Raw genomic sequence first — 26,352 nt, forward strand, 5'->3', positions numbered from 1 at the left:
GTAAACCCTTGCCCTTCACTTTCATTTCAGGCGATGATAATGTGGATGTCCCTTCATCAATAAAAGAAGAAGCCAGTCTTTTTGAAGATACAACATGACTCGATCCCAACAGGCCAGATCTCAGTGTGGGCCCAGGCTACAGATGAATACTCACAGGTATGCACCAAGAGAGAGTAGTAGCCTGCCAGTGAGCTTATGCACAACGTCACAGGGCATTGAGAAGTCCAGCTCCAATGTCTGTCGAGGATTCGCACATGGAGGCTTTTCTGTCCAACATGGACCTTCGACCCAATAATGGCAGCAACCATTGTGGACCCTCCCCTGACAGCTCCTACAGTGTTCATTGGAAGCTCACCACTGGTGAAAGGGGTTTTCAGAGTATTACCTTGTTCCTTCACTCTGTTTTTGCACAAAGTCACAAGAGTGCTGAGGTGCAACAGGAAAGTGGCCTTGGCTCCATGGCCTTGAATTTCAGCCTGAAATATGGCCACTCATGCTTCATCCTGCAAAAGGTGAGAGTGACTGCCCTTGACATCAAGGCAGCATTTTACCGAGTGTGGCATCAAGGAGCTCTAGCAAAACACAAGAAGCTTGACACCGTCCTGGACAAAGCAGCCCACTTGATTGGCACCCCACCCACAACATTCACTCCCTCCACCACCGATGCACAGTAGCAGCAGTGTGTACCATCTACAAGATGCACTGCAGGAACTCACCAAGGTGCCTTAGACAGCACCTTCCAAACCCACGACCGCTCCAATCTAGAGGGAGAAGGGCAGCAGACACATGGGAACACCACCACCTGGAAGTTCGACTCCAAGCCACGCACCATCCTGACGTGGAACTATATTGCTGTTCAGTTCCTTCACTGTCACTGGGTCAAATGCTGGAACTTCCTCCCTAACAGCACAGTGGGTGTGCCTACACCACATGGACTGCAGCGGGTCAAGAAGGTGGCTTACCACCACCTTCTCAAGGGCAACTAGGAATGGGCAATAAATGCTGGCTTTGCCAGTGATGCTGATCCCATGAATGAAAAAAAATATCTGCCGTGCCATTTGGCCGCCGCCGCAATTTTTACTTTAAAGATGAGCCACATCCCATCAAGAGCTGTTGTCCTCCCAAGTGTGTTACTGACCAAACTCCCTGGACAAGCTTATCAAATGCCAAAGCCTAAACAAATTAGGAGCAGGGACTGACAAACTACAGCGTGGCCTGTTCCTTGAGTTGCAGTATTCGTGCATCTGCAGCATTCACCATAAGACAATTTTTCGTATTTCTTGTAAAATTAGAGCTTTAGAATACACATGCATAGCGCATATTTAAATCCTTGGTTAGCAATGATGATCAACTTCACCAGGTTAACCTAGATAGGTCATCATTTTACAGCACCTCATTATTATCTGATGGAATCCTGCCAGTATAAACCTTGATATGTATATGGGAATATACCAGTAATTTGTTTCCAAGCCATCAGTTTTCATACTACACCACACATAAGATCAATATGTCCTTCAGGACCACATACTCATTTAATAAATAGAATAAATTGTAGGAAATCTGTGATAGTTTTAAATGGGTTTCCATGCATTCTCTTTGATAAAATATTTAAAGAAAAATCTGTATTTGATCTTTTTTCCCCCTTATTTCCCATTAATATCCTTTGCTGTCAAATTGAGCTGGAATGAAACAACAAAGCCAAAAATTCAGCAACTGTATCCAAGTCAGCCTCACGTGATGCTTCGATATCAGGTATCAGTGCAACATGTTTGAAAGCTTCAACAGTACAGACATGGAATGAATCCAACTGCTGAGAGTGGATGTGCTTATACTTTACCGTGCCTGAAATAACTTGTTTCTCTCAGTGACAGTGTATTCTTAGCAGGGGACAGATGTATCTTGCTGAGTAGATTAATGACAGGGATGTTTTCCAGGGTTCTGAACTGAATGCTGTGAGACTTAGATAATAAGTTTGGGGGAGGGGTCCATTTTTATTGGTCTGTCTGCTTTCCACCCCCTATTATAAGGTAGCTTAGTTTGACCCAATATGGCTGTTCTCCTCTAGTGAAGAAAGATGATGTGAAACTTAACAAGGTGACTTCTAGGTGATGGAGTTTAATGGAAAGCCAATTATCTTCTGCGAATATGTGAGTTTTTTTTTAAAACAAGCTGGCTGGCAATCAAGCTATACATATTTGAAAGCTCATATGGAACACAAATGTCACAACAATTCTAAATTACTGTACAGCTTAAATAGATGTAGGAGGGAGAGAAGCAGACTTGGAGTGTTTGTTCACACGGTAACAGTGTGCAGCAAATTAACTGATAGGTAGGCAGATTGTGAGTGTAAAATGACATCTGAGAGAGAAATAGCTTCCACAATAACTTGCTTGTCTTTTTGATGAAAATAGGATGATGATTTCACGTTAGGAGATGGCTACGATGATGGCAATCAGCTCAGCCTAGGAAATGACGGGATTTTTCTGTTGACATTTTTCAGTAAGTTCACCTTCAATTGATTCCCACAGAAATTCATTGTCAAAGCTATTTTCAGATTGATGTAATTTGAAAGGGATTGGTCTCTTTGTGGTTGGAAACATGTTGGAAACACAAGTCTCCAATCATAAATCCTGTATATAGTACATTTGTTGATGTCCTCTGCTATGATATAGCACAGTAAACTATTGAGTTAATTTCACTCAGATTTAGACAACTGCTAGGAATTTAAATATGAGATAATACACTTCAGTTGTATTATCCATGAGGCATTTTACTCAAAGTTTTGCATTCAGTGAACAGCACCCAGTTCAACATGAAGACTGGCAGCTTTAAAGTTACCTTTCAACTTCCCTTATTATTATTCCTGAGTTCCTACTAAAGTCTTCATTCAAATGCACATGTTTCACATGGTCTGCTATTCATAGAAAGTTGCTTGAAGACATGAAGATTTTTCAAAAGTGGCAGAGTGAACATGAGCATAAGTGAAAAGCATTGAAAAGGCATTTTATTGAATGAGTGCCATTTTCAGAATCACTAAAAAAAAGTCAGACGGACACAGCCTTTGTCATGACCTTTATTTCTCTCTATTTCTGTAGATTTTTTCAATGGAAAATCTAATTTATAGCTAATGTTAAAGAGTTACTACAAGGGACGACTGAATTAACATTCACAGTTGGTGCACCAAGATCATAGAAAATACCATGTCCCTCTGTTCATGTTATAACAGCTCCCATTTGTTGATATATTCAATAACTCATTGAAGTAATAACTCTGATAATAGCAAATATATATTTTGAGTCAAGAGAGAAGAAAAAAGGAAATAGACAATTGGAATGGTCCAGGCCATTCACAGAAGCATGTTTGGACAAAAACTAAAACAAAAACAGAAAATGCTGGAAAACTCAGCAGGTCTGACAGCATCTGTGGAGAGGGAGAAACAAAGTTAATGTTTCGAGTCCGTATGACCCTTCTTCAGAGCTGAAGAGAAGTGGAAATGTGATGAAATTTATACTGTTTAAGGGGGGGTGGGGAAGGTGGAGCTGGATAGAAGGCCAGCGATAGGTGGGGACAAAGGAGAGATTGACGAAGTATTCATGAACTAAAGGACAAAGGGATTGTTAATGATAGTGGTAAGTGCTAAAAAAGGTGCTAAAGTGGTGTAAAGGTAAGAAAGCAGAATGTGATTATCGCAGAACAAGGGTAGCATTGTGTGAAAGAACAGCATGGAACAAGCAACAGATGGCCCTGTTGGGGATGGGGTGGGGGGGGAGGGGGCAGTGGTTGGGGAAAAAAAGGATAGAAAATGAGATAAAAAAGGGGATAAAACTACGGATAAAGGAATACAAATAAAACTAAAACAAGCGGATGAGAAATAAAAATGAATGTAGAAGAAAGGGGATAAAAAAGGGGTGAGGATGGAGGAAAGAGTTCATGGCCTGAAGTTGTTGAACTCAATGTTAAGTCCAGAGAAAAACTAATTCTGAACAAAAGAAGGAAATATTAAGAAAGGTACCTAAGAGTTTGGTCAAAAAGTTTGATTTAAAGCGGCACCTTAAAATAGAAAGAAAAGTGGAGATACAGAGAAGGAATTCCAAAGCTATAGGCCTAGACTGATGAAAGCCTGGCCACCAATAGTGGGACAAAAGTAACAAGGGGTCAGAATTAAAGGAACATAGAGCTTTTGAAGGGTTGTAGGGCTAGAAGCATTTACAGAGATAGGAAAGGGCAATGCCATGCAGGGAATTGAACATGGGGATAAGAATTTTGAAATCAAGGCATTGACAGACCAGGAACCAATGTTGTTTAGCAAGCTCAGCATTGATGGGTGAGTGGGACTTGGTGTGAGTTAAAGTGTGGGCAGCAGAGCTTTGGGTCAGCTCAATTTTATGGAGGGTGGAAGATGGAAGACCAGCCAGAAGAAAATTGGCATAGTGAATTCTAGAGGTAACAAAACAAGATGAGGGGTTCAGCAGGAAATGGGCTGAAGAGCAGTAGAGGTGGTTGATTTTGAAGAAGTGGAAGTAGGCTGTCTTTGCGAAGGAGAGGATATGGAGCTGGAAGTTTAGCTCAGTGTCAAAGAGGAAACTGAGGTTACAAATAGTCTGGTTCAACGTGAGACAGTGGCCAGAAAGGGGGTGGAATTGTGGCTAAGGAACTGACACATCATGGTGTTTACAGTTGCCTCAGTGAACATGGATCATACATTTGCCCCTCAATAGACATGTGAAGATACATACTTAGAGGTTAATTAATTGTACAAAATATCATAAGTAAAATCAGACCCCTTGTCTGAAACTTGTTATATTCAACCATGCTGAGAGTTAACTTATTCTATATAACAAGCAAATGCTGTCTTAACTTTTATTGTATACATATTTGGACATTCTTATTGGTTAGTGAAGTGTCCGCAGTGTTTCATAACAAAATAAGAAACTTCCCTCAGATTAAAAGCATTATTCAATCCTGTTGAATAGAGATAATAAATTTCAGTTATCCCTTTACTAATTCTGTCACAACTATCCAAATGCATTTATGATTGTGGACAATTGTGACCTGTGGATTTTTGGGATGAACATATTATTATTAAATTGATATCTTGTGTTTACAAGCCTGTGTTTAACTTTTAAAATTTCTTTCCAGAAATACAAGTCAGTGTTAAAGGTTAGGATAGTAGTCTGCTACCTGAGATCCAGGGCTCAATTGAGCTCAGAATAGAAATGGGAGACACTTATATTTGCTGACTATTAAAGCATAAGCTTGTCACAGTATTTATTCTGATAACAATATTCACTGACTATTTCAAGGGATTAGCCACTTTGAGTAAGAATAAGATAGGTGTGAGTGCTCTGTAGATGTATCATAATAAAGCACTAAATGGGCAAGCAACTTATTGGAAACATAACAAAATCTGTAAAACAGAGACATTGAGGATTAAATGGGGGAAGAGCTCAAACATTATGAGTTCTGCTTGGTGGTATGCATAAACAATGAAAATTGGAATCATGTACATGCTGAGAAGAGATAGCATGCAGGCTTGAAACTGGAAAGCTGCCAATTTTGCATCAGAAGTGCTAAATTAAGAGTTAAACATTAGAAATGGCAAAGGTAGCTATAAGCCAACAATTTTAGCAATAACCCCAGGTCTCTAATTGGCGCAGGCCTCCTGTAGCAAGAATGAGCAGGTGGCAGGCTTACTCTACCCTCTATCTTCCCAGCTTTCTGCTGGTAGTTAATACAGTACAGGCTTTACTGGGATTATCCCAGTAATTTATACTAAAGTAGAACTTCTGGCATGTTTATCATCAGTTGGGTCATATAAATGCACTACGAGTGAAATTCTGAACAAAATGCAATTGTTAATTAAATTATTTTAATATTAAACATGCAAACATGAGTACTACCTAATTATTATTATCAGTCTGGCCTTACACTCGAACCTCAGCCTGATAACCCAGCATTTCTAGAAGAATGAAGGGTGCCTCCATATGACATCACAAATGTTAGTGAAAGATAACAGCCAACAGGAGCCAAAATCTTCAGTAAGAATCAGTAAATTGTCTCAACTTATCCACACTGGGATGAAAGGAACTGCCTGTGGGTTGTAACTTCAGCAGATTTATCTGTTCTGCTGGCTTTACAATACTATAAATGCTGCTTGGGGCAGGATTTTACCACAGGTTTCAGGACATTGGTTTTAGAACGATGGGAGTCCTGAGCCTGCACTTGTCAACAGTGGGACCAACTCAGTAATCTTTCCAGAGGTGGCCTCCTAATTGTCCACTTTCAGACTTACCACCCAATTAAGGACGGTATGCCCTAATCCCACTGGCCCAAACAGAGGGCCTGCTGCTCCAGACCCTCGGGCAGCCCCACCAAAAGAGGTGAGCACTGCTGAGGTGCTTCTAGCTCTCCTGCCCCCTCGGGCTGCCTCAGGGAGGCTGCTTGAATTAAGCAAAATGCTGGCTGGAACAAAGGATTGAACCTGATAGTGTTGTTAGATATTAAAATTGGCTGTCTGCCTCCAATTAGGCAGGCAGCTGCTCTGCATCTGATCCCATTGCTGGGAAACTTTCCCAATGGCAGGACTGCATTTACTGGCCTCTAAGCCTGCCACCTCAGAGCCAGGAAAAGCATTCTCTTGGTTTTTTTCCAAACATTTATGTGCTGCATTAAAAGCCAAGTAGGAACATAGGTTCAGGAGTAGGCCATTCAGTTCCTCAACCCTTGCTGGCTCCCCCATTCAGATCGGTGACCTAACTCCCATACTTGCCTTGGCCCCATTTCCCATAATACCTTTGGTTAACAAAAGTTTATCCGTCTCAGATTTAAGATTAACATTTGATCTCATAGCAATTGCCGTTTGTGGAAGAGAGTTCCAAACATTTATCATCCCTTGTGTATAAAAGTTTTCTAATATTTCACTCCTGAAACGTATAAAAAAATAGAGCCAGGCCTAAGTCCCCTGGTCTTAGACTTCACCACCAGTAAAAATAGTTTTTCTCTTTCTATCCTATCAATATGGCACATTCATAAAGCTGTGCATTGACCAGAATAAATTAGTTGAAAATGCTTGTATCAACAGATTCAGATTAGCCTGATAATTATATTCACTATTAAGCCCACGATAATGCAACTTAAAGGCTCAAATTTTCTGGTCAATGGTGGCACTTGCCGCTGACATTGAATAAATATTCGCATGAACCTACTGCAATCCTAGTGGCGAGAATTTCAGCTGCCTTGCGGGAGGATTCCCTCCCAGTATGGGGTGCAGTGAGGCCCAGCGGTGCAGGCTGGTGCCGGTGAAAATGGCAGGCAGTTGTGGGTGTGGTTTATGGTCACTGCACCACTAACACTGAACAAAGGATTGCAGCAGTAAAAAGGTGCTCGAAAATCACATTAAACAGGCATTGGAAAAAATCACATTAAACAGGCATTGGAAAATCACAGTAAACAGGCATTGGAAAAAAATACACATTTTTTGTGAGCATAATTAATTTTTTAAAAATTAAACATTTTTAAAAAGTACAATAATTTTGATCAGAAATCAATTTAAAAAGTGATATTTAAAAAGTCTGATAAATAATGCCAAAAAGTCATAAGTTTTATTTCATAACAAGATTTATGAGACTGTTATAAGATTTCACGTTAAGAAATGATAAAAAAAATCAATTCATTTTAATTAATAGTATAACATTGAAAATTTAGAATTTAAAAATGTAATTAATTTTTAATTAATGGGTGACCAGCCTAAATTTGTGCTAGCTCCTTACTTGGCATTTGAAATAGTGAATGCCCAGGAGTGGTGTTGGTTGGCCCATTGCAATGTTTGGGTTACCACGCTACTGTGTGTACTCCGGAAGATGCGGAACCTCTCAGAAAATAAAGATTTCCAAACATTTTTCCTTGGGTGTACGCTCGGAAAGTCCGAAACACGGCTGGAAGACCGCAGCACACACAAGCTCTGAGTATCGGCTTGTAGCATGAAAACCCTGTCAGAAAACAGAATGCATATTGAGTTGCACAATATATGACCCTTCTTGATGCATTAACACATCTCTGTTTGTACACTACACTCTCACCTTTCAAGAATGCAGACAAGATAGGAGAACACCTTTACCTCAATCTTACATAGCTAAGAATAAACATGCCATGACCCTGCAAAGCATGTGAACGAGGTTTGTTCCACAAGCACATTTAACATCATCGAGGCATCACTGGTGTTGAGAATGATATGGAAAAGCGCCACGCACTGTGGTGATATGGAAGCACAGTACATAGATGAGAGGTCCATGATAGTGACATAGGCGATAAGTAGGTGGAGGGACCATGGGATCACACCTGATTGACAGCAACACAGCTTATTATAAATGTCAGGAAGATACAATAATTCTCATAATGTTATTGGAATTTAGTGTAAAATAGTGGTATCTGTGTCTGTATGTATCTGTGTGTGTGTGTGTGTGTGTGTGTGTGTATGTGAGAGACTTAATTGGATTAAAGCTAGCTGGTCTGAAGGCTTTGATGTAAACATGGTAAACATGGGGGAAGTTTAGAATGTAAGGTGTAAAAGATCATTTGCATTTTTAAGTAAACCAGATTAGATTGTTTTCAAAAGAGGGAGTGAAATGTGTCACCTAGCCAGATGCAGTTTAGGAACAGTGTGTTTATTTTTCTCAAAGATTACTGGTAAAACTTAGTGCTATGAGAGATTTTTATTATCAGAAAGATAAAGTCCAAAGACATAGTGAAACAATGGGGATTTGCATTCAAAGGGGAAAATATATATAAAGGAATGAAGGCTGTGTGTAAGGGTAGGCATTTTTAAGATCTAACAAGTGTGAAAAGCCTTCCGCATCTATGCCTTAAGCTACTGTCTTCACAGAACTGAAGTTAAGAAAACTCACTTTGAATTTGACTGGTTCAGGGTATTGTGTGTCACCTTGCCTGGGTCTTTTAAAATCTATGTGTCTTACTGTTGCCTTAACAAAAGTGTAACTGGGAGTCAGATTAAGTAGGCAATTTAGAAGTTATTATAGTAGTAATTTGTAGATATTTGTATATGCTTAAAATCATTTCCCTTATTAATAAATATTTAATCTAGTTTTGTAAAAACCTATAAGACTTGGTGGTCTTATTACTACTGAATTCAAGGCATGCATCTTGAAATTTATATAAATTGCAAAACAAGTTGGGGCAGTTGTTTCAAGTTTCCCTTTGGGATTTGAACAACTCAGCATTTCCCATCAGCTGGGGGCTCTTTGCGGGATATATTTGAAATTCCTTGATTGGTTTGGAGTTGTTGAATCTTAAGGTTATGAGTACAAGAAGCACTTTGAATTCAGGAGTTGGTGTGAGTGTTTTTTAAGTGGTGAGGCTGCAATGTGGCTTTGGCAGTTGCTCAGACCTGTCTGGGAGTTGAAGTTATAACTTTGGCTGGTGTACAAAAAGGTAACTAAAGTTAAGTTAATATAATTGGTGGATAAATTACAATTGGGGTTACCCGCAGGAGCTAAGAAAGCAGATATAATTGAAAGTATAACACAGCATTTAAAGTTGGAAATGATACCTGACACTAGTGAGTCACAGCTGGAGGTAGTGAGGCTTCAGTTAGAAATGAAGAAGCTTGAACTTGAACAAGCAAAGGAAATGAAAAAAACTTGAGTTAGAGGCAGCAGAAAAAGAAAAAGGAAGAGCATTTCAATGGGAACAAGCAGAAAGGCAGGAGAGAGAAAGAAAACAAGAAAGGGAATTAGAAATGGCACATTAGAAAAGGACGAAAGAGAAAAAGAGAGAGATAGCGAGTTCCAGCTTAAAACGCAGGCAGTTAAAAAAGACATGCCAGTCGGTGAGGAAGGACTTATTTCCAGACCAGAGCCCAGTGGGGAGGTGTTTAAATTTGTACAAGCTCTTCCAAAGTTTGAGGAAAGAGATGTGGAAGCATTCTTTATTTCATTTGAGATGATAGCTAAACAGATGAAATGGCTACAGGAAAACTGGACATTGTTATTACAATCCAGGTTAGTGGGTAGAGCACATGAAGTTTATGCTTCACTGGCAGAAGAAATGTCGGTGAACTATGAGGAGGTTAAAAAAAAGGCTATTGTGAGTACATATGAGTGGTTTCTGAGGCAGAAATTTAGGAATATGGGAAAACAGCTTGGGCAAACTTATATTGAGTATGAAAGAGTAAAACAAAATAAATTAGACTGGTGGATATGGGCATTAAAGATAGAGACAACTTATGCAGCTCTTAGAGAGGTAATTATTTTGGAAGAATTTAAATATTCAATCCCTCCAGTAGTGAGAACTCATGTGGAGGAACAGACGGTTCAAACAGTAAGACAAGCAGCAGAGATAACTGGTGATTCTGAGTTAGTTCATAGTGCTAAACCTCTTTTTCACCACCCTTTTAAATCAGAAAAGGATAGAAAGTGGGAAGGTGAAAGGAAGATGGGTGGTCAGGAAAGAGAAGGAGTAGGTGGAAATTCCCAAGAAGTTTTCTCTCAGAATAAAAAGAAAGGTGCTGAGGGTAGAAGTGACATTTGAAATTTGACGTGTTTTCATTGTAATAAAGTTGGACACATGAAGTGTGTGAGCTGGAAATTGCAAGGAAAATCTCTTGGAATTATAGGGGTACAGAAAAGTACTGGAAGTAAAAGTACTGTGAGTTCTGAGGTTCAGGCACAGGAAAAGCCAATGGTGTGTGTACAAGTAAAGCAGGGAGAATTAATGATAGGTAAATAAATGGGAATGTGTTCACAGTTTACTCAAGAGAATTCTGAGGAGCAGGTTGCAGAAATGTTTAAAGATTTTGGGATTGAAGGGAAAGTTTTTCCATGTATACAGAATGGAGTAGGTAAAGATGTGAAAATTTTAAGAGACACAGGGGCTAGTCAATCCTTAATGTTGTGGGATAGTGACGTTTGTTGTTCAAAGGGAGTATTGCAGTAACAGGTGATAATAACAGGTGGGGTTCATGGAGATGCTAAACTTATTCCATTGTGGAAGGTAAATTTAAAGAGTAAGTGGAAAACAGGTGAGGTGATTGTTGGAGTAGTGGAAAAATAGCCCATTGCAGGGGTTCAATATATTCTGGGTAATGATATAGCTGGATCACAAATGTGGGTGATGCCTATGGTAGTTGAGCAGCCTGTAGAAGTGTTTTCAACAGAATTGATGCAGAGAGAGCATCCTGGATTGTTTCCAGTTTGTGTGATAATGAGATCACAGGCTCATAGGTCGAAACAAGAATAAAAGTGAGTTTAAAGGCAGGGAGAAGGTGTGGAAATCCAATTAGCTGACACTGTGTTTGATAAGATTGTTCAGGAAGAAAGACTGGAAGACAATTCAGCTAAAGTGGTTAGTGGAGCTACAGAAAAAAGATTTGCAAATAAAACATTTATATCAGACAGCGTACTCAGAAAAAGAGGCAAAATGTATTCCAGAATGTTATTACCTTAAGGAGAGTGTTTTAATGTGAAAATGGAGGCCTTATCATACTTCAGCAAATGAAAGCTGGAGGGAGTTGCAGCAGATTGTACTACCATTTGGATATAGAAATGGGATTCTGAGGATAGCTCATGAAATTCCAATGGAGACATTTAGGAATTAGAAAGGCACAGGTGAAGGTACAATAATATTTTTCTTTGCCTGGATTGCATGGAGATGTAGTCAAGTTTTGTAGAACATGTCACACGTCATGTGATAGGGAAACCACAAGCAGTGATTAAGTCGGCACCTTTAATTCCCATTTCAGCATTTGAAGAACCTTTCACTAGGGTCATGATTAATTGTGTAGTTCCCCTCCCTAAGACTCAAAGTGGAAATCAGTACTGAGAATAATGGATGTGTCTACCAGGTTTCCTGAAGCAATATCTTTGAGAAATAATGCAACAAAGAAAATTGTGTAAGAGTTAATTAAATTTTTCACAAGATGTGGTTTACCTAAGGGAGAATTTTTTCCCCGTCATGCATGCTGGGCGGGACGGGCGCAGGTGGACATGCAGCCGATTGCCGCCCGCGATTGGCTGCACGCTGCCATTTTACGCGGGCAGGCCAATTAAGGCCCGCCCAGCATGACGTGCACCTGGAAGTGCTCGGCACTCCCTGTGCGGGCGGGGGGAGGAGGGAGAGTCGGGGCCTGCGCGCAAAAGAGCGCAGAAATCTCCCTGAGGCAGCTCCATGCCTCAGGGAGATTATTTTCATTATGAAAACGTGAAAAGAATAATAGAAATAAATATTCAGACATGTCCCCTCATCTGACAGTGTCACATGAGCTGGGACATGTCAATGAATTTTAATTAAAAATTCTATTTGATTTATAAACCCTTCATGAAACCTCATCCCGCCCGTGGATGAGGTTTCATGAGAAATGTGAAGCTCGCCTGGGCTCCTCACCTGCCCAGCAACCTTAAGGTTAGACGGGCAGCCCAGACAATTCATTGTTAATAGGCCTTTGACAGATTGGCGGGCGCACAGCCGACTCCGGTGTGCACCTGCCGAACTGAAGACCGGAATGACGCGTGGTGAGGTCGGGACGCACGCCTGACGTCACCGCGCGTCATTTTACGCATCGACGATCGGGGCCCACCCCTGCCCGCTGACCCAAAGATTCAGGCCCTAAAGAAATACAATCAGGTCAGGGTTCAAAATTCATGTCACAGCTGTTTAAGCTAGTAATAAACAGTTTGGGAATAAAACAGCTGAAGTCAACAGCTTATCATCCTGAGTCACAAGGGGCCTTAGAAAGATGGCATCTAACTCTAAAAATTATGATGAGGGTGTATAGTCAGAATTATCCACAGCATTGGGATAGGGAATTCCATTCTTGTTATTTGCTATGAGAGATTTTTATTATCAGGACTGGTTTCAGTCGTTTTGAACTCGTCTATGGTCATGAGGTGAGGAGACGGCTGAAATTGATTCATGAGAAATTGGTCGGTCAAAGTTCAGAAACTGCTCTCCTGGAATTTATATCAAACTTCAGAGAGCGATTGGACAGAGCATGTGAGTTGGCTTGGGTACATTTAAAGATATCACAGCAAGTGATGAAAATGAAAGTAGACAGGAAAGCTACAGCTCGTAGTTTTGTTGCTGGGGAGAAAGTGCTAGTTCTGTTACCGGTACCGGGTGACTCATTAAATGCAAGGTTTAGTGGGCCTTACAGGATTGAAAAGAAATTGAGTGAAGTAAATTATTTAATAGATACTCCAGATAGTAGAAAGAAGCAGACGTCTGTCATGTAAATATGTTTAAAAAGTACTTTGACAGGGAAGAGGACCAAACGGAGTTGTTAGTGGTGGTAGATAACGGGAAAGGAGTAGAAACGCAACTTCTGAATTTGATTTTCCTCTAATCAAATTGGATAATGAGGGGGTACTTGAAAACTTAAATGTAATATTGAGTTACCTTCCAGACAAGTGTCAGTGATTTGGAAAAGCTATTGTAGTCACACAAAGATATTTGTGGAAATCAGCTGGGGAGGATAAATTTAGCTACATATGGGCCAGCATCTTCCGGTCGGTGAGCAGGGGCAAGGCCCGCTTGCTGATGTGTAAAATGACGTGGGTTGACATCGGTTGTGCATCCCGATGTCACCCCGTGTCATTTACATTGTCAGTTCGGCGGGCGCGCATCCGAGTTGGATGTGCGCCCGCCGACCTGTCAACGGCCTATTTAGGCCATTCAAAAAACAATTAAGCTCATTAGTGGACCTGCCCGTCCAACCCTAAGGTTGGCAGGCAAGTCGGGAGTGCTGGCGGCCACCTGAAAAAGCATGAAACCTCATCCATGGGTGAGACGAGGTTTCATTGCTGAATCAAAAAATTAAGAGACACTTTTAATTAACGTTATATCCCTGTTCCAACTCATGTGACCTTGCCACATGCGGGAACATGGATGGTGAATGAAATTTTCACTGCAGTAACTTTTTGACTTTGGGAATCGATCTCCCTGAGGCAGCACTTAGTCTCAGGGAGATCGGAGCGCTCCTTCGCACACATGCGTGAAGGAACGCACTTCAATTTTATGAATTCCGCCACCCCACTGCCCGCACAGGAAGCACATAGGGCTTCCCTGCGGACGTCAGGCTGGGTGGGCTTTAATTGGCCAGCCCACTAAAAATGGCGTCGCGCCCCCGATTGAGGGTGCCGATCGGAGGGCCGCCCACCTACACCCGTCCCCGCACTTCCCCCCCAACGGGGGGGGAGGGTGGGGGGGGGCGGAATTTGCCCATGATGCATGCATAGAAATTTCATCTTCGCCAAGGCAGCATAATTATAGATTAAATCCAGCAAAGTTGTCACAAGTACAGAAAAAAATTGAATTCTTGCTTCAAGATGATATCATTGAGTCTAGTTGCAGTAACTGGAGTTTGCCTATTGTGCTGGTACTGAAACCAAATGGAACACAAAGATTGTGTGTGGACTATTGAAAGGTGAATGCTGTGACAAAAGTGGATTCATATCCTATACCACGATTGGAAGATTGTATTGAGAAAGTGGGACAATCAAAATCTATCACAAAGATTGACTTACTAAAAGGGTATTGGCAAGTATCATTATCAGAGAGAGCAAAGGAGATATCGGCTTTTGTGATACTAGATGGGCTATATCAGTCTAAAGTCATGCTGCTTGGTATGGAAAATGAACCTGCAACATTTCAAAGACTGACAAACAAAGTATTTGTAGGTCTGAGCAATTGTGCTGTTTATATTGACGACTTGATAGCTTTAAGTCAGACATGGGAGGAGCATTTATAACATCTGGAAGAATTATTTACTCGATCACAAGAAGCTAATTTGGTGTTGAACTTGGCTAATAGTGAATTTGAAAAAGCTCAAGTTACATATCTAGGCCATGCCATTGGACATGATAAGGTGGCTCTAAGTGATGTGAAAGTCAAGGCTATCACGGATTTCTCTGTGCCAACAACAAAACAAAAAGTTTTGAAATTTCTGGGCAAGAGTGGGTTTTATCGGAAATTTGTACCAAATTTTAGCAGTGTGGTTGCTCCACTGGCTGAACTATTAAAAAATAACAAGAAGTTTCAATGGACACTGGAGTGTCAGAAGGCATTTGACAATTTGATTTAATTTGATTTAATTCTGTATTAATTATGACACCAGTCTTGGCAGTACCCAATTACATCAAGCAATTTAAGTTGGCCATTGGCGCAAGTGATATAGGCATCAGGGTTGTACTGTTACAAGAAGATGACACTGGAATTGAAAAACTGACAAGGTATTTTTCACAGAGGTTGAATGTAAAACAGAGAAGATATTCAATGATCAAAAAGGAGACTTTGGGTTTGGTGTTAGTATTACAGCATTTTGAGATTTATGTTGCAAACAATTTGTCAGAAACTATTGTTTATACAGGCCACAATCCTTTAACGCTTCTGGAAAAATTCCAAGAAAGAAGTGCAAGGCTATTCAGATGGAGTTTATTACTGCAATCATTTCATCTACAGATTATACATGTAGCGGGATGAGAAAATCTGATTGCAGATGCACTATCAAGGGTTTGAAGCTTAAAGAGAAAATTGGACATTTAAAACCTGGACACTGAACTGAAATGATGTCTGTTGATATGAAGGATTTGTTTATACATTGTTATGCTAATACATGCACCTGGTAATGTAATAGTGTAAGTATATAGATAAGCATGGGAGATAATTTAAGATGGGTTAATAAAAATGAAGCTGACTTTTTAAATTATGACGGTTCATTTTTTAATAAGGAGGGGGATGTCAGGAAGATATAATAATTCTCATAATGTTACTGGAATTTATTGTAAAATAATGGTATCTGTGCCGGTATGTGTGTATGTGTGTGAGAGAGACTTAATTGGATTAAAGGCAGCTGGTCTGAAGGCTTTGATGTAAACATAGGGGAAGTTTAGAATGTGAGGTGTAAAAGGACATCTGCATTTTTAAATAAACAAGACTAGGTTGTTTTCAAAAGAGGGAGTGAAATGTGTCACCTAGCCAGGTGAAGTTTAAAAACAGTGGCCTGAATTTTTCCCACGTCGGGCGGGCTCGGCGGGAGTGGGTGGGGGTGGGGGTGGGGGTGGTCGTGGAGCTGACCGCCGCCCGCAATCGGCTCCACACTGCCATTTTACGCGGGTGGGCCAATTAAGGCCCGTCCAGCATAATACGCGAGTGGTAACGCTGAGTGCTACCTGTGCGGGCAGGGGGAGGAGGGAGAGTTGGGTCCAGCATGCACAAAAGAGTGCTTCAATCTCCCTGAGGCATGGAGCTGCCTCAGGGAGATTGAAGAGCTTTTTATAAAAATAAATAAATGAAATAAAAATTTAATGAAACATGTCCCCTCAAGTGACTGTGTCATATGAGATGGGACATGTTTTTATTTTTCAGAAAAAGTTTTTATTTTTAATTCATAAAAGCTTTAGGAAACCTCATCTCTCTCGTAGATGAGGTTTCCTAAAAAACGTAAAGGCCGCTTAGACTTTTCGCCTGCCCGCCAACCGTTAGGTTGGACGGGCAGCGTAACATTCATGTTAACTACCTGTTTAATGGCCTTAATAGGCCTTTCAATTATCGGTGGGCGCGCAGCTGACTCCGGCAGGCGCCTGTCGAACGAAACATTGTAAGACTGCGCGATGACGTCTGGACACACGCTCACCCAATGTCATCACGCGTCTTTTTACATTCCGGCACGTCGGGCCCACCCCCGCATACCTAGTGTAAAATCCTGTCCTCTGTGTTTATTTTTCCCTAAAGATTATGGGTAAAAGTTAGTGCTATGAGAGATTTTTATTATCTAAAAGATAAAATCCAAAGACACAGTGAAACAATGGGGATTTGCATTGAAAGGGCAAAATATGTATAAAGGAGTGAAGGCTGTTGGTAAGGGAAGGCATTTTTAGGATCTGACTAGTGTGAAAAGCCTTCAGCATCTATGCCTCAAGCTGCTGTCTTCACAGAACTGAAGTTAAGAAAACTCACTTTGAATTCGACTGGTTCAGGATATTGTGTGTCACCTTGCCTGGGTCTTTAAAATTTATGGACTGAATTTTCCCTTTGGCGTACGGGGGCGGGCCCCGTACGTCCGCACATAAAATGATGCGCGGTGACGTTGGGCGAGCGTCCAGGCATCAACACGCACCACCGCGATATTTCGTTGGGCGGGCGCACAATGATATCTGATGTGCGCCCACCATTAATTAACGGGCCACTTAAGGCCCTTGAGGTGCCAATCGACAGCAATTTTTCGGCACCCGTACGATCTTTGGGTCGGCGTACGGGCACAATGGACAGGCGGGTAGGACAACATTTGTATGAACCCCATCCACAGGCGGGATAACTGGGTTCACGAGAGTACACAGTCAAGCATTTATTTCTGAAAGTTTTAAAAACTTGCCTGTGTGAGCTGCAGTACTTCAAAACGCATACCAGCTGCTTTTTCTGGACTCTTAACCTTCAGGTCAGCACTCTGCAGTGAGGAATCTTTTCTGGGCTTGCAGGTTTCAGGAAGCCTTCCCTTAGCTTGGGAATGGGAGCTGAACCCTCCACTGGAGGCAGCTCGTCTGAGGAGGAAGGGAGGGCTAGAAGGGGGAGGAGGCCAGGAGTGGACAATCAGCCTCCAGGGGAGCCACCTTTGGGAGGACAGGCGCAGGCACAAGGGGTACAGGGCCAAGAGGTAGACCAAGCTGAAAGGGGCCGCAGAAGACGCCACTATCCTGCTGCCAGGGTACACAGGTGGTAAAGCAGCTACCTCAATATGTCTGAGGTGCAGTGCTGAAGGAGGCTCCATCTCTCAAGGGACACAGTCAACTATATCTGTCAAATGATTGGGCCTGAGACCTCCGCTAACTGTGTGGGTGGACACCCCATGCCAATGGCTCTAAAGGTCACAGCTGCCCTCAACTTCTATGCCTCTGGCTCTTTCCAGGGCTCGGTGGATGATATTTGTGGTGCCTCCCAATCAGCTGTTCATACTTGTGTCAAGCAGGTTACAGACGCTCTGTTCAGACGTGCATTGACCTTCATCCACTTCCGCTATGACCAGGAAAGCCAGACACAGTGAGCCAGAGGCTTCGCGGCTTTTGCTGGCTTCCCCCATATCCAGGGTGCAATAGACTGTACACATGTGGCCATCAAGGCGCCAGCAGGTGAGCCCGGTGCCTTCGTCAACAGGAAGGGCTTCCACTCCATGAACGTGCAGATAGTGTGTGATCACAGGATGCTGATTCTACAAGTCTGTGCAAGGTACCCAGGCAGCTCCCGTGATGCCTACATCCTGAGACACTCCCAGGTGCCAGCGCTCTTCAATGCTCCAGCCCGGCTTGATGGGTGGCTGCTGGGTGACAAGGGCTATCCCCTCAGAAGGTGGCTCATGACGCCTCTCCGCCATCCAAGAACAGAAGCTGAGCAGTGGCACAATAGGAGCCACACCTCCACAAGGGCTGTGGTGGAGAGAACCATTGTTCTTCTCAAGGTGCACTTCCGATGCCTGGACTGTTCAGGGGGGCGCACTCCAGTACCCCCCAGATCGTGTGTCGGTGACAGTGGTTGCATGCTATGCTCTCCACAATCTCATTCTGGAAAGAGGCGACGCAGTGAACGATGAAGACGTAGACGCAGTGGCTGCAGCTGAACACGATGAGTCCAGCAGTGAGTCTGAGGATGAGCACGCACAGGGAAATGCTGAGGGGGTAGACGCTGACCCGGGCATACTCCAGGGAGGCAGGGACACCCGGGAGGCTTTAATCCAATGAACCTTCAGCTAGCACAGCACATATGGACCTCCAGAGCAAGCCTGAGCTGTAGGCTCCATACTCGACACCTAAGTGCAAAACCTTCCAGATTAGGAACAACAACTAAGGGCCTGGTTAATAAAGCTGAATGTCGAGCCAAGCACTCATTACAGTTTTGGAAACCATACACATGCAGAAGAGAGGCACCCTCAGCCATGGTGACATATTTGAATTTATTCTGTCAAGCAAACCAACTTATTCGAAAAGAAAGAGAATAGTGTTACCAAACAAAACAAATCATAAGGACCTTATCTCGGGCCAACACAAGAGCATTGTGATAAACCTGTGATGTGTCTAAAGTGCCTTATATTTACGTTTTCGGGTGCTACGTCTTGGCGCTGCCCAATTGCTGGGAATGGCATCTGAGACAGCCTGCTGACTCTGCTGTCCTGTTGGCCTCGATAACCTTGGCGGCCGTTCTCTGGCCCGTGGAGCCTGTGCTGGCCCCGCCTGGGACGGAGCTGCCAGTTCCACAGCTGGCATCCCCCCAGTTGTCGCAGCCTCACCGGATGCTACAGTCACTGGGAGAGGGGCAGAGGAGCTGCGACCCTAATCCGGAGCGCCCTGAGAGGTGCCTGTAGTGACGCCAGGCAGCTGCTGCGCCGACATGAGGTCACTTCGGACTTCCCTGCTCACCGTGGATGGATAGGCACCGAGCTGGGAAACTTGGTGCCCAGGCCATCTCCCACATTGGCAATGACCAGCTGGTCACAGCGCATCCGCAGGAAGCCCTGATGGGTCTCCTGGAGGAGGCTCTGCACGAGAGTCGCCAATCCCTCTATGGAGGACACATGGTGCTCGGACATGTGGCTCATTGCTTCGGCGATCGTCCGCGTAGACTCCACCAGGGACACCACGCCAAGCACAGCCTCATGTATCTCCCCCAGATGCTCCTGCACACCCGGCCGCATTTCCTGCACCTTCTGTGTCGAGGACGACTCCAGAGGCGCATCATCAGGCACCAACTGAGCACGTGCCTGGTCCCCTGCAGTCCTCCAACTGCTGGTGCCATGGGCACTCTCTGTCTCTGCCAGCTCCTCCAGTGACTGTGAAGTGCCCTCACCGCTGTGCCCCGGGACACCAGCTGATGTTCTGATTCCCACCGAGGTGCTAGTATCTGCACTGGTGCCTGCCTGGCAGAGATGGTGTGATGCTGGCGAGATTCCAGGTCCCTCAGGTGTGAGAGGGGCCTCTGATGTTCTTCCTCCTGGCTTTGCTCCAATGATGCTGAAAGGAGGAACAAGGACATTAGATCAGTTAACGTGGAGACAATGTCAATGTGCATCCCTGTCCCCCGGATTATTATGCACTCATCCTTCCATAAGCAATGGTCAAGCCATGTTGCAAAATTAAATCAATTAACATTCAGCAGTGGTATGGCTGTTGGGAGAACAATGCTGACCTCGCTGTTGGGCATAAATATCTGGCCTTGGCACCCCAGCCTCACCGAGACTAGTGGACCTGGGCGCATGGTGCCTCTCCAGATCCAGGGCCTCCTGCTCGAAGCGGCTAAGAATGGCTAACTGTGCCTGGCCGCTTCCAGTCCCGGCACACTCTGTAACATTATGAACATTCTTTTCCTGAAAATGAGAGACGAGCATTGATTAGTGAAAATTGTACATGGACTCTCTTCGCGCACGGCCCACCCCACCCAGAGTGGGACATTGCAGGGCTCCAGAACCTCCTCACCCCGCTGCTGCCGAACACTCACACAAAGATGCTAGGCCTGTTCCCCACCACCCCCACCGCCCCCCTTGGACACATGCTGCCTACATCACATTAGGCACCACACGGTCTAACCTTCCATAGCAAGGAGGCGCAAGCACGTGGAGCACAGAGGGCAGCAGATGGTTCATTGCCATGGCACCTTGAAGCTCCCCTCCCAGCATCTCATCATCCTGACTTGGACACGTCCTGCAGTTCAAACACAGTGCCTAGGTGCAGCTCCTCCAGGTTGCCCCCAAACCAGTCATGTGGGTCTCAGTGTACGACATGTGCGGGGGCAGAACCCATCTCTTCACCACCCTCTCAGGCTGATCTCAGCATGGGCAATATCTGCTGGCCCACCCAGCAAAGCACAAATGCCGTCAATTGTTCAATGCAGTCCCTACACTCAGACTTGGGGAGGGTGGGCAGCAGTGGGGTAAGCCGATCTGCTGGGTTACATGACCAATGCCAACATGGTACTCAACCTGCAAGAGCACAAGTTGTTGAAGTGCTTGCAACACTGGATCCAGGTGCGCCGCACCACGTCGCGGGAGCTCACCGCCTCTGCCACCTCCTCCCAGGCACGTTTCGTCATGTAGGGGGGCCTCCTCCTCCCATCCTGTGGATCCAGCACCTCCCGCCGTGCTGCCATCTCCTTGAGGAGGGCAGCAAAGCAGTCATCCGAGAAACGAGGGGCACACTGGCCTCCCGCCCTACCCTCCAGCCTGGCCTGTTCCGCTGCCCTACCCTCCAGCCTCGCCTGCTCCACTGGTGTACCCTCCGGACTGGCCTGCCCCGATGGCCTACCGTCCGTACTGGCCTGTCCTGCTGCCTTACCCTCCGGACTTGCCTGTCCCGCTGGCCTACCCTCCGGCCTGGCCTGCCCCGATGGCCTACCCTCCGGACTGGCCTGTCCTGCTGCCTTACCCTCCAGACTGGCCTGCCCCGATGGCCTACCTTCCAGACTGGCCTGTCCTGTTGCCTTACCCTCCGGACTGGCCTGTCCTGCTGCCTTACCATCCAGCCTCGCCTGTTCCACTGGCCTACCCTCCAGACTGGCCTGCTCACCAGAAGCCCTCTGGTGAGCCCTTCCACTTGACATTGTGAGCAGCCTTACAAAGGCTGCCAGCGCCATTGGACCCGGTGGACAATGCACTCCCGCTGCCACCCGCCCACTCCTGCTATCCTTGGGAGTCGGGCATTACGCTGGGTGGGCCTTAATTGGCCCGCCTGCGAAAAATGGCGACGCGGACGCGATCATGGGCGGTGATTGGGTCCGCGCCCACCCACGCATGCTCCCACTCTGCACCCCTGCCAAACAGAAAATTCAAACAGAAATATGTGTCTTACTGTTGCCTTAAGTGTAACTGGGAGATAGATTAAGTAGGCAATTTAGAAGTTATTATAATAGTAACTTGTAGACATACATATGTGCTTAAAATCATTTCTCTTATTAATAAATGCTTAATCTAGTTTTGTAAAAACCTATTAGACTTGGTGGTCTTATTACGACCGAATTCAAGACACGCGTCTTGAAATTTATACAAATTGCAAAACAAGTTGGGGCAGTTGTTTCAAGTTTCACTTTGGGATTTGAACAACTCAGCATTTACCATAGGCATATACGAGAGGTGTTGTGAAGTGGGTGCGATTCTATTTAAATTTGTGAACATTATATACATGTTGTGAACATCCGTGCCACGGTTGTGCTCCTAAATCTTTTTAGCTTTCCTAACCCTATCACTAAGTCTTGCTGCTTCCCCGATATCCAAAGTGGAGGTGGAGGCAGCCTTCTGAGTGCTACACCCTGTTGTCTGTGATGACCTTGGCGTGTGTCTTTTGGAGAGCCGAGACCTGGAGAGCCCCAGCCTGCTTTGGGTATCCTGCTATGGAGCAGATGCACCCTCCTCGGCCTGTGGAGTTGGAGGTGATGGGATCACAGGAAGAGGGGATTCGGATGTGCCAGACAATCCCTGAGTCACCTGGGTAGATAGCCCAGGGGTGTCCAGCTGCTGGTCCTCCTCCCTGTGGATGCCTGAGGGCCTCTGGCTGATTCCTTGAGCAGAAGGGGCAGCTGGAGTGAGATCTAGGTGCCTCACTCCCCTCTCGCATAGCCACCGATGGGTGCACTAATGGTTCCAGTGATGGAGTGCTGCTCTTGCAGCAGTGCAGGACCAATGTCCTGGGCCAAGTTCTCCGTGGTGGCTGCCATCCTACCAGTATTGGCTTCGGTCCATTGAAATCTGAGGAATGCAGCTGACAACCCTTCCTAATTGTTCCCGTGAACGTCACTGCAGCTCCGCCAACTGATTTAGAACCAAGTCCGGAGGCTCGCCATCTGACCTGGACTCAGTAGAATCCTAGCCTCCAGCAGTCCTCTAAGTTCCAGCAACCTCAGAGTCCCTCACCTGCTGTGGACCAGATTGTGTGCTGTGTTCACCAGATTGTGACCATGAGGCTACTCTAGAACCAGATCCCACCAAGGTGTGTGTCTCTGAGTTGGTGGAGCATGTGTCACAGAGTCATAGAGGTCTACAGCACAGAAAAAGGCCCTTCAGCCCATCAAGTCTGTGCCAGTCAAACAAGTACCTAACTATTCTAATCCCATTTTCCAGCACTAGGCCCATAGCCTTGTATGCCATGACATCGCGAGTGCACATCCAAATACTTCTTAAATGTTATGAGGGTTTCTGCTTCTACCACCCTTTTAGGCAGTGAGTTCCAGATTCCCACCACCCTCTGGGTGAAAAAGCTCTTCCTCACATCCCCTCTAAACCTCCTGCCCCTTACCTTAAATCTATGCCCCCTGGTTATTGATCCCTCCGCCAAGGGGAAAAGTTCCTTCCTGTCCACCCTAACTATGCCCCTCATAATTTTATACATCTCAATCATGTGTGGGTGATTTCTGTGACAGGTCCTCTATGTGCTCTCCTCTGGTTCCTCATCTGAGGTGTCGTCAGGGCTGGAGCTGAAGGCCTGGCTTGTGGATGCCTTTGGGCACTTTCCAGGGGTACCTATGAAAGAAAGGAGAGATAATTAGTGCATGGCAGGACAGTACTCTCACAGTGCAGTTGCCTGAGGGATGAGCTGGTACAGGATCCTCACTTGGGTGTGCGCTGCCCACCTCATTGGTACAGGCATGGTCCACGTCCTCTCCGGCCAGCTCGATGGCTTAACTCTTGTAGGGCGTGAGGACCTTGATTTTGCCCACTCCATCCCCCGGTCTGAGACCTCTCCCTGTGATTGTGTGTGAGCTTCTCCTGCATAAAGACAGATGGAGAGTGCAAGGGAGACGCATGCCAGAGCAAATGATATGTATGCCTGCCATGTGTGGGGGGTGAGTGCAGCCATGGATGGGTTGAGGACACGAAATGTGGCCAGATGGATATGTGAAGGTGTGTGTGAGAGAGTTAGTGGTGATGTCCCTTCAGCTGGCAGTGTGTGAGATGTCAGTGAATTTGTGATGGGCTGGTGAGTGTGAGTGTGAGAGTTGAGAGTGGCTGCCTTTCCCTGGAGGCACAGATTAGATCATTCATCCCCTTTCTGCACTAGGGTGCCTGACCTCTCCTGGGCTGCGTTGGCACTGCTGTCACTGCCTCCCAAGTCAGAGTGGCGAGGTTGGTGGACCTTCTCTGGCTATCACAGGGACCAAGGATATCATGGTGGGCCTCGACTGTGTCAGCAGGCGATCCAGTGAGGCGTCATTGAATTTCAGAGCAGCATGCTTTGTCCGTGTAGCAGTCCTGGGCTGCAGTCAGTAAAGAAGCTGTGCACAGGTGTCCTTTAAATATGGCGTCCGACATTAAGAAGCGATGAGCTCACGGTGGGGCAGGAAAATCAGAGGCTGCCGGCCACAATCCGGCATGTTTCCTGTATGTGCATAATTAATGTGGCATGGACGATATTGCACGAAAACTGGCCATTGCAGCCAGCAGGTAGAATGTCGTTTTTCACGCCCGCTGCTGCACTTGGTGCAATGGGGGAAATTCCTTCTCCTTGTTTCAGGTCATGGTGAGTGTACCTACCATCTGGACTGCAGCAGTTCATGAAGGCAGCTCATAGCCACATTCTAATGGACAATTAGAGATGGGCGATAATTGCTGGCCTTGCCAGGACTGCTGACATCCATGAATGAATAAAGAAAAAGTTACTGGTGTATTTATAAATAGAATCTGGGCCAATGTTAACAATGGAGAGTCTGCAGAACCAAATTCTCAAACACTTGAGGCAAGGTTTTTCATTCAATTTATGAGTAAGTTCTGTTGTGTTCTATTTGGCTATGGGGACATGAGTGAATTTCTTTTTTGAAATAAACTGTAATGGGGTTGGCAGTACCAATTGAACAGTCAGGTATAGAAGGATCCCTTTAGGGTTATTACAATGTGTTAATATTTTTTTAACCACCTATTCAGGACTATTCTAAGCTAATCTACCTGGTGGGGCTGAATTGGATTCCGGTCCGATGCCGGTTTTACTATATTGCCCAATTTTGTGTTTCATTAAATTCAGTAGTGGGATGAAGTGTAAAGATTGCACCCAACAAAGAGCTCTTCTGGTCTGCTGGTTGGCTCATTAACACACTAGGAAAGGAAGAAAAATTTTGACTAGTCAAAATTGAAATCAGTCCTGCATATACTCCAATATCTTCCCTAAATTAGGTGTTTCCTTCATGAAATAATACTTCCTCCCTCCATCTCCCACTTTGACTGCTCTGCCTTACTTCTCCACATTTTCAGCCCTTTCTCCCCTCCACTTCCAAGTCATTCCTCTCTGACTGCTCCATCGGAATCGCCTTCGATCTTTCTGAGCTGTATGGAGAAAAGCAGGTTTATCTTGCTGGAAGGAGGGGAATGGTGTGGATTGCAAACCTCTTGCATGGAAACTTTGAATGGGAAACAAGTAGCTACTCACCTATTGGACTCTCCCAACCTGCCTTGGCTCCAAAGGTGTGAGTAGCTACTCCATTGCTTTGTGCTCCTGAGCTCAACACATGGAGCTTTTGGATTCCCTGGCCAGTCTTTGACCTTTTTCAGACATTGTGCACCTATAAAAACAAAAAGGAAATGATCAAGTGTGACTATCAATTCCAGTGAGCTAATCCTGTGTACCTAGCAGGAAGAAAGGGTTCAGTCCACTCCAACATATTGCTGATTTCGTTTTACTCCTGACTCAGAAGGATTGGGCATGGCAGAAGGAAATAGGTTTCTCACCTTACCGGGTTTTTCTCTGACCTTGATCTGCCATCCTAGTGATTAACATGTACCCTATCAACACCTCCATAACATCCTTCCAGACTTGTCTCCTCACCACCCAGAAGAGACAAACAGGTCCCTTTGCTGTGTCTGAATTTCGAGGAGTGCCTGGAGGCTCCCATCGACAATGTTAAAGGCTCTCCTACAGCCAATTTTTTTTCAGCCTTTCACTAATCAACTGCTGGGAGGAAGGAATACTTCGAGACTGCTTGACAAAATGCTTAGGAGAGTCATTACAATTACTGACTAATCAATGCAGAGATTTTTAACCAATTTGTACACTGCTCAGATTGAAAACACTTATTACAGCTCTTAAAACCCATGCATTATTAAATGCATTTTAAAACTTAAGCATTTATTAACTTCCACATTAGTATTAACAGAAATCAATCAGATGAGTTCATCCCTTAAACTAAATTGCACAAAGCTTAGATTGAAATTGCACACCAGCGCTTTGGATTAAATTAATCAACCAGACTTGTCCTAGAAAGAGTGTCTCTTTATATTTAATGATCACAATGGCCTTTTATAGGAGCCCTCCTCAGATATTTGAGGCCCAACTGATTTTGTTCCCATTAACTTATTGATCATGCCCATTCATATTGCTCTGTTATGCC

General features: G+C 44.6%; 1 protein-coding gene across 14 annotated transcripts in view; it reads left to right on the forward strand.

Moving 5' to 3' along the window:
- The first annotated feature begins 1,996 nt into the window (after positions 1–1,996).
- LOC144679358 (NEDD4 family-interacting protein 1-like) overlaps positions 1,997–26,352 on the forward strand; it is a 188,994-nt gene continuing 164,638 nt past the window's right edge. For 4 of the 14 annotated variants that reach the window (XR_013576339.1, XR_013576332.1, XR_013576337.1 and 1 more), the window contains exons 1-2: positions 2,000–2,147; positions 2,412–2,499. Coding sequence is in view for 8 of the 14 variants with exons in the window: in XM_078539728.1 (XP_078395854.1) it covers positions 2,109–2,147; positions 2,412–2,499 (127 nt within the window). In the remaining 6 variants the exon portion in view is untranslated. Of the gene's footprint in view, positions 2,148–2,411; positions 2,500–26,352 lie in introns of all 14 variants that reach the window. The other 10 variants (XR_013576344.1, XM_078539754.1, XM_078539763.1 and 7 more) reach the window with 5 other exon arrangements.

The sequence above is a fragment of the Cetorhinus maximus genome, chromosome 1, assembly GCF_964194155.1.
Source record: "Cetorhinus maximus chromosome 1, sCetMax3.hap1.1, whole genome shotgun sequence".
Classification (NCBI taxonomy): Eukaryota; Metazoa; Chordata; class Chondrichthyes; order Lamniformes; family Cetorhinidae; genus Cetorhinus; species Cetorhinus maximus.